The following is a 9,211-nucleotide window of genomic DNA, read 5'->3' as shown; positions in this document are numbered from 1 at the left end:
GTATAGGGTTAGACTAGAAAGGAGTTAAACTTGAAATATAATTGTGAACGATACATATATATGTTTGTATGCATGCATTTAGTAGTGGTATTTAGTAAATCAATGAATGAAATTATTTTGGTAAGTCTATGTAAATAAGTTTTCTGATGTCCTATTATGTCTAAACAAGATATTTGGCTTGTATGGTTGTTTGATTGGGATATATTGTTATATGAGAATGTTGTATGCAGGTTAATAATAAAAAGGGTGAGAAAAATGACTTCAAAATGGCCTATTTTCGTTTACACGGGCAGAGACACAAGCGTGTGTCTCAGTGGTATGTGACACACGGTCTGGCACACGGGCATGTCGTCCGGTTGTGTGTCCCCTACACCTTGAAATTTCAAAACAGAATGCCTAGGTTTTTTCACACGGCCTGGGACATGGGAGTGTGACTTGGCCATATGACCCCTACACTTTGCACACGGCCTAGCACATGGGTGTGTGGTTGGCCGTGTGTCACAAGTTAGAGAGTTACACAGGTAAAGACACAAGCGTGTCTCCTAGCCGTGTGATCCACACGGTTTAGCCATACGGGCGTGTGTCTCCTATTTCAAAGAAAATTTTTGATATTTTGCGAAAATTTCTCGAAGCCTTCGGTCCAGTCCCGATTCACTTCTAAGGTGTATATTGGGCCTCAAGGACTCCTCTAAGGGACAATAAGAATGTTAAATGAATGGTTCTTGATTTTAGAATAAAAATTGTGAAATGTCTGAATTTAATTTGTATAGTCCGGTAATGCTTCGTAACTCTGTTCCGGCGACGGATAAGGGTTAGGGGTGTTACACCAAATTGGGACATAAAAGCTCAAGTACAAAATTAAATATTTAAGCTAAATATATGTACCAAATAATATGTTAACCTTAAAAATATTTCTCTCTTTTCGAAAGATGCTCTTGATGAGATGATAACGCATCCTTATACGTACGAAATGCAAAAAATATGATAGTATAATTTTTTACCCTTGAACTTGGTAACAAGATTCATTTTGGTACCTATATTTTTTTGTCTACTTTGGGACTTGAACTTTACAACTAGGCACAATATTATCACTTGAAAATTTAAAAATTAATGTAAATTTTCAAGTGGTGATGCGGTACAATCTCAGAGTGTCACATTCAGTATTCTAATAATTGGTCTGGTAGTTGAACAGGTCAAACCATTGGTTCCTGATTCAACCAATTCAATTGCCAAAAAAATAATAATTAAAAAATCATAAAAAATAAAAAAATTTAATCCGGTTCAACTTATTCAACTATTAATTTTTGTTTCAGTTTTCAATTTTTACTTCTTTCAAGCAGTTTTCGAGTCGATCAATTTAACCCTTTGTTCAGACTATTATATCGATCAATTCTAAGTCTGATCTAATCGTGTTTCAGTAACACTGGTCACATCATCAAATCTTGATAGAACCTAAGTTCAAAGACTAAAATGGATCTAGTTGCCAAGTTCAAGTACTAAAGCGGACCTAGTTGCTAAGGTCAGGAGCCAAAAATTATATTATTCAAGAAAAAAAATTGTTTTTTTCTACCATATTAGTGCACCATGTTGTATTTTTTAAAATGAAAATGATTGTTCATGATTAGGTCCTTTGGAAGAAAAGAAAATTCCAAATGAAAACATTGCAGCTATAATTGATTGTACCAATTATTACTTTATCTAATTCATTTCATAAAAATAGATCCCCACAGGTCTTTCTTAATTATAATATGCATGTTGAAGCAAAACAGAAGCAACTAGTTATGAATTACCTAACAAAATAGGATAGTTACCATAGAAGAAGCTTCAAGAAATAAATAGCAAGTACCATGGGAGGATTTGGGATGTCCATGAATAAGGTATTGAGGCACCATCAGGCTTCACCAACCCCAGTGGTCCTTGCAATTTAAGAAATAAATTCATGGATTTTTAAAAGAAAAAAAGGGCTAGTAGCATCATTGTTTCTCAAATTTTAAAAGGTTTTAATTGGATCCTTTTAAAGGTATTTGTATTGTATTGATTAGGTCATTTTGTCTAGCTTGAACATTAAATACTACTTGAACTATATGTGCAGAGTGTACTTATTGCACAAACAACCTATATTTGACTTTTAAGAATAATAATAACTGTCCTAAATTTTATTAAAATTGTCATTTTTCAAATTTAAAAAAAAAATTCAAAATTTCTAACCATTTTTCGAATATTCAAATTTGCAAAAATCCAAATTCGAATCCAGTAAAATTCTTTTTACATATATAAAATCAAAATTATAAGTATTTTGTACCACTAGATTTGAGTGTTTGAATTTAAATTTACATTCGTTATCCAAACAAGTAATTAGATTTGAATAATTGAATATCCAAGCCATCTATCCACATCCAGTTCAAATCCTATTAGATAATAATTATAAAATCCAAATATTATTTGAATCCGAAAAAAAAAATACATGTGGATATTCTAATCCATAATTCAAAATCTCATCCCTAAAGTAATTTGAGGAGTAGCTGAGAATATTTGATGTAATTATCCCAAATGTCAAGCAGTTCTATTTTTGTAGGATGATTTAAGCACCAAGAGACACATTTGAAGAGAAACCTAAAAGGATTTTCTTTCCTATTATATATATAAAAATATATATCCTTCATAAAGATATGAAAACTGGGGAACTTCAATTATTATAACTAGAAATCTACAAGTACAAAATAATATAAAATTTTTCAGCACTAATATGACAACAAAGCACAAGTAACCAGGAACATACAGTTTCCTGATCCCATATCAGGAAAGAAGAAAAACAAAAATTTAGTGACAGTAATTAGTTCATATACTGAAATCTCAAACCATTATCAATTTCATTCCGCAGTTGCATTCTCACTTTTATTTCCCTCACTTGTGGTACCTGGCAAAGTTCCCAAACCAGTTTCACCTTCTTTTACTTCTTGATTCGTTGAAGAAGTGTCGGGATTATTCTGGGTGTTTCCATCTGTATTTGTGTCATAATTGCTGCTCCCGTTGCTGTCGTTGAAGCTGTGAGTAGCATTGTTCTCGTTCTCGTTCTGACCTGCGTTTTCGTTATTGGAGGACTGAACGGCATTGTTCTCATTTGAACTTGAGTTTTCGTTGCTGTTGGTATTGGTCTGAATGGCATCGTTGCTCTCGTTGGTGGTGGTGTCGGTGTAGCTCTGAGAAGCATTGTTTTCGTTCTGACTTGCATTTTCGTTGTTGTTGGTGGTGTCGGTGAAGCTTTGAGATGCATTGTTCCCATCCTGACTTGCATTTTCATTGTTGTTGGTGGTGTCGGTGAAGCTCTGAGATGCATTGTTCTCATCCTGACTTGCATTTTCATTGTTGTTACTGCTCTGAGCAGCATTGTTCTCGTTTTGACTAGCATTTTCGTTGTTGTTGTTGTTGCTGCTGTTGTCAGTGTTGCTCTGAGTCACATTGTTCTCATTCTGACCTGCATTTTCATTGTTGTTGTTTTCGTCGGTGTTGCTCTGAGTCGCATTGTTCTCGTTCTGACCTGCATTCTCATTGTTGTCGGTGTTACTCGGAGCAGCATTGTTCTCGTTCTGACCCGCATTCTCATTGTTCTCAGTGTTACTTGGAGCGGCATTGTTCTCGTTCTGACCCACATTCTCATTGTTCTCAGCGTTACTTGGAGCAGCATTTTTCTCGTTCTGACCCGCATTCTCATTGTTCTCAGTGTTGCTCTGAGTTGCATTGCTCTCATTCTGACCCGCATTTTCATTGTTCTCAGTGTTGCTCTGAGCAGCATTGTTCTCATTCTGACCCACATTTTCATTGTTGTCAGTGTTACTCTGAGTGGCATTCTTCCCGTCCTGACCCGCATTTTCATTGTTATTGTTTTCATTGTTGTTGGTGTTGCTCTGTGCAGCATTTTCATTTGAACTTGAATCGTTGTTTTCCTTTTGAGTAACATCTTCATTTGCATTTACATTGTCATTGGTGTTGCTCTGATTGTCTGTGCTGCCAACATTCCCATTCGCATTCCCGTCATTGTTAGAATTGCTACTATCATTCCCATTCTGACCTGCACCAGCATTATCATTAGTGTTCGACGATGTTCCACTGTTCTGGTCAGCATTTGAATTTTCATTTGTGTGTGTCCCCTCTCCTCCAGAATTATTGTTTGATTCCTCACTCTGAACAGCATTTGAATTGCTGTGTGATCCGGCATTCGATTTTTCAGTCTGTCCATTTGATTCACTGGAATCCGAATTACTTGTAGAACCTCCATTAGCTCCATCCCCATTATCAGTTGAAATAGGGGTTGTATTTGAATCTGAGTGCTCATCATTGCCACCTGAATCCGATTTCTCAGATAGCTGAACCATACCATTTACATTCTCGGTTGAACTGTGTGTTGTATCTGTCAGATTCTCATTCAATTCCGTAGCTGTATCGGGATGTGCATCTTCTTTAGACTCGGCTTCATTATTCCCATGACTGCTTTCTTGATTGTTTTCAGCTGTTCCATTTTCTTGCACATTCGACTCTTCATGACCGACATTGGCCGCTTCACTGCTATTTGTTTCGTCCTCCCGGTCATTCTTATCTTTGTTTTCCAACTGCTCAGCCTCGTTGGAATTTTCTGAACCACTCGTCTCATTTTGGGTATCATGGACTACTTCACTTGAAGCATCATCCCCCTTGTAGTGCTCTTCTCTCGCTTCTTCATTATTCCCATCAATTCCATCACGAACCCGATCATCCGAGCTACCTGCATTCTCTATCTCACCTTCACTCTTCTCCATCTCATTGCTCTCTTCCCCAATCTCTTTATTTTCCTTTTCTTGACTATCCTTGATGTTCTCTTTCTCTTCATTATCGCCTTCACGAGTCTCCTCATTTCCTTTGTTTTCATTTTCCATAGTATCTTCGTTATCGTCATTCCTATGTTCTTCACGCTCAGTTCCCTCCTCGGGTTTCTCATTATCATGCTCATGCATCCCACCAACTTCCCCATTTCCTTCATCTTCGGTTACCTCAGGCTTATTATCTTCATCCCCATTCTTACTTTCTTCCTCTTCTTCCTCCTTATGCCGTGCATCTGTAACAGTCATCCCTTCCGATCGAGGGAAGTCCTTTCGCCCCAACTTCACAACATCACTCCCAGATTTCTCATAAATGGCTTTCTTCTCCCCAGAGTGCTTAACTTGGTAAAGCAGCCAAATGCAAATACCAACAAGAACACATATTTGTAGAGCATGCTTCACCTTCAATCCTTTCGATCTTTGGTTCCTACCAGGTGAAAGCCGGAACATGTCGGACTTCCTTTCGATTTAACCTGTCGGCAAAACATCGGAAAAACATCGAAATTCTTCAAAATCCGACATATTCATGTAATTCAACTTAATAATACCACAACATTTCATCAACTAGAAGTTTGCAATAAAGCCGAAAATGAATCATATGAAAGAAATTAATGCGAAAAATCAAATCGACAGTGTTTATGCAATGAAAAATCCAGATCAACCCATGAACTAAATATTCAAGTGGTAGTTTATTATGAACAAAACTTAAAATAATTTATATGCAATTCAACTTTTCACTTCCCAGCATACTAATAATAACAACAATTACACTAATCCAATCCAAAGAGAAAATTCCATAAAAAATGAAAAAGAAGAAGTAAATATTAGACCTTAAACTAACAAAAATATAAAGATCACTATTAATAAAGCACAAAAACAGAAAAGCAAAAAAAACAGCAACTTTTTTTTTTTTTTTGCGGTAATGGTAGTGGAAAAGGAATAAAATGCAGGATCGAAAAGTGGATTATAATCTGAAACAGATCAACAGCTTGCATTTTTAAAGCAAACCCATTTTTAATACTTGAAAATTAAATTCAGAAAGCATTGATAGACTTACCAAGAATCCAAATGATCCCCCAAAAGGAAACTAAAACTAACGAAGGAGAGATTTTAACTTTTCTTGGGAAATCCCGAGAATGGTTAAGTTTCCAGGAAAATTTTAAAGAAGAAAGAAAAAAACTTGACTTCGAGATTAGGAAACTTTGTGTGTCGGTGGCAGAATGAACTTGGATCTGGAAATGTGGAAACAGTGCCTTTTTTTCAACACCACATATATGTTCATATGGAGTCCTTCTTAAAAAGTGTCTACATTTTATTAAATGTCTATATAATTTGTTTACATTTAAAGTTTGTATTTATTAAAATTATTAATTTAGTTGAATATATAAGTTAAAGATTAAAACTTTAACTTTAGATCGATCGAGAGTCCATCATGGGTAATTGTGTAAAAATTCTTTAGCTAAAAATGATTAATTAATCAAAAGTCCTTAAAAGATTGATTAGATTTTAAATTACTCCTTCTGTTAACTTAATTGTCAATTTAGATTTCAAATACTAGTTCAAATTTGATGTGAATAATATTTAAAACACGTGAACCCAATGGTAATTACATATCAAAGCAAGGACAAAGCTAAAATTTTTTTTAAAAGCTGAGATTAAGTTATATATTTTTATAAGAGCTAAAATATAAATTTATCCTAATATTAGCTTCTTTCTTTATGGTTTTCAAAAAGACTAAATCGAAATGTTAGCATTTTGGGAGGAGGTAAAATATAACTTAAGATTTTATAAATTTTAGATGACTAAATCAATAAATTTTTATTTTAGAGTGGCTAGGGCTTTGCATGCCTCTCTTTCTTTACCCCTATGTTAAAGTATCAATATTGTATGAATCAAAGCTTTTTATCTCAACACCCCCCCCAAAAAAAAGGATTTTTGTCAATTTAGTCGTTAATTTAAACATTAAACGTTAGTTTAGATCTAATGTGAAGAATATTTAAAATACATGGATCCAGTTGTAAATAAATATCAAAATATTAATATTTTTTATACAATGCCTAAATTACTCATAATCGTTTCCAACCTTTAAATAAGAGAATAAATGCACTTTAGTATACTCGAACCCATATCCTCTTACACTAATAATAATATTGATGTCAACTGAACTAATACTCAATCAGTTCAAAGTACTAATATTATATCAACCAAATTCTTCAGTCGATTTAGACGATAAATGTCAATTGAGATCTAATGAGACAAATATTTAAAATACATGAATTCAACTGTAAATATGTCTTTTTATAAATTGATCTATTATTTTAAATATAACATTTAAGCTAACTTCTAGGTTGACATAGACATAATTAATATGTTATTGTAGTTTAAGGATTCAATCAGAATATTTTAAAATTTGAGGACCAATTTAGAATTTATACTATAGTTAGATAACAAAAAATATATTAGACAAATTAAACTCATAATCTCTCTGCCAATCTCACTCTTTCTGTTTTTACTCACTCTCTTAAAAGCGCGTGAAAAACACACAGATATTAAACTGTGTCGTTCTGTCTGAATTGGCCGCATCAATCGCTGTCAATTTGGAAGAGAACTCAACATCGGGAGGTGGTAAGTAATATAAACTCATTATTTGAAACATCAAACAAAAATTATTCACATTTTTCCCCCCAAATTAGGCCACATGTCAAATGTCAACAACACCCATATGTTAAAGTCGGTGATCGGTACTTTAATGATTTTTTTAATATTATTATTGCATCAAAATCTCATTATTTAACTATTAGCATATATCAAAATGTAATATTTTAATTAAAGTTTTCAAAATCAAACTAGTAGTCAAATCGATTAAACTATTAATTTGTTAGCTCAATTGGCTATTCGGTTTCATTAAATAAATAAAAAATCACTTCAACTGTCCAATTCCTAGGTTAATTAGTCTAATGATTTCATCTGTACCAGTATCTTTATCGATTTCAGTCTAATCTGTCCAATAGATTGATCTCGTCTAATTCAATTTTTTATAATTTTTATACAATTTTATAAGTTTATATCATTTTAATACTTTTTATTTTTATGATATTTATAGGATTTTAATACATTATTTATAAAATTTTAAATATTTGTAAGAATATTTTATTATAATTTATTAGATTTTTATTTTTATATATTTTATAAGTTTATATCAATGTTCAATTTTAAAATATTTTAATATTAATAATTTTATTTTTATAATTTTTATTCTAATTTTTAATATTTTATGAGAAAATATTAGATTAAACTAGAAGCTACCACGTGTCACCATCGATTGGTCTATCAATTTATTTTAACGGTCAACGTGGTTAATGACAAAGACGGAAGGGCTTAATTGATTATTTTAATTAATAGTAGGGGCTTAATTGAGTACAAATTTAATATAGGAGCTTAATAGATTTTTTTTTTTACATTTTAAAGGCTTTTTTTAAACTTATAAACCTATTATTTAAAAGTGAGTAAATAAAAAGAGAACTAAAAATAATGTCAATTGTAATCAATGAGGCATTAACATAGTTAGCAAACGTTGAGGTCTCAAACCTTGAATGTCCAAGTTCAAGTCGTACAATTTATAATTGCAATATATGGGTCCCATTCCCATCATCTATCGGCTTTGTCTTCATCTTTTTGAAAGATTTGACTTTACTATATTACTTTTTTATCCATTAATATCTATGCGTATTTAATCATTATTCACATGGTGATTTTCATTTTTAATAGATAAGTCTTATATGGGTCTTACACATTTGAATAGCGATGATCATTATATTGAATATTAATAGATGAAAAACTAATGGAGTGGATCATAACTCCTTTTCGGTTTAGTTTTGCTTTGTTCAATTTTTCATCACTTATGCTTGTAGTGTAATTGGTATGAATATTATCTATTGGTTAAAATATGTAGTCCTCTATTTTGATAAAATTTAAGTTTTAGTTGATATATTTTTATTTAAAATTTCAATACAATCATTAAAATTGTAAATATTTTCTATAAAAAAATTTAATTTGCTATATTGATTAGGCTGATGCAACATGACATATGATTGACTAAAAATAAACATATTACAGTAATAGATTTCAACGACAACAATGATTAAACTAAGATTTTTTAATTAAAAGAGTAAGATAATTAAGTTTTTAATAAGATTAAATTTCAAATTTTATAGAAGCTATTCGAACAAATCTAATAATTAATTATCTATATTCTATAAATCCATTAAAATTTATTATAAATATTATTAACTAATAAACAATATGTGAAATAGCACGTCACACAATAAATAGACCTGATGCAACTCACAGCTAAAAGC

General features: G+C 32.1%; 1 protein-coding gene across 1 annotated transcript; it reads right to left on the bottom strand.

The window, feature by feature from the left end:
- Positions 1 to 2,668: 2,668 nt before the first annotated feature.
- Positions 2,669 to 6,205, bottom strand: LOC108469723 (uncharacterized). The gene is made up of 2 exons (XM_017770727.2): positions 5,911 to 6,205; positions 2,669 to 5,326 (listed from the first exon to the last, which is right to left on the bottom strand). Exon 2 carries the CDS (start codon positions 5,301 to 5,303, stop codon positions 2,871 to 2,873), a length of 2,433 nt encoding a protein of 810 aa, XP_017626216.1. The 5' UTR covers positions 5,304 to 5,326; positions 5,911 to 6,205; the 3' UTR covers positions 2,669 to 2,870.
- Between the last annotated feature and the right edge of the window lie 3,006 nt (positions 6,206 to 9,211).

Source organism: Gossypium arboreum, chromosome 2 (assembly GCF_025698485.1).
Source record: "Gossypium arboreum isolate Shixiya-1 chromosome 2, ASM2569848v2, whole genome shotgun sequence".
Classification (NCBI taxonomy): Eukaryota; Viridiplantae; Streptophyta; class Magnoliopsida; order Malvales; family Malvaceae; genus Gossypium; species Gossypium arboreum.
The sequence above is the reverse complement of the archived record's forward strand: the minus strand, read 5'-3'. Positions and strand labels throughout refer to the sequence as shown.

Bases quoted from the DNA above. Each gene is read 5' to 3' on its own strand.
- LOC108469723 (XM_017770727.2), bottom strand. From the start codon at position 5,303: ATGTTCCGGCTTTCACCTGGTAGGAACCAAAGATCGAAAGGATTGAAG.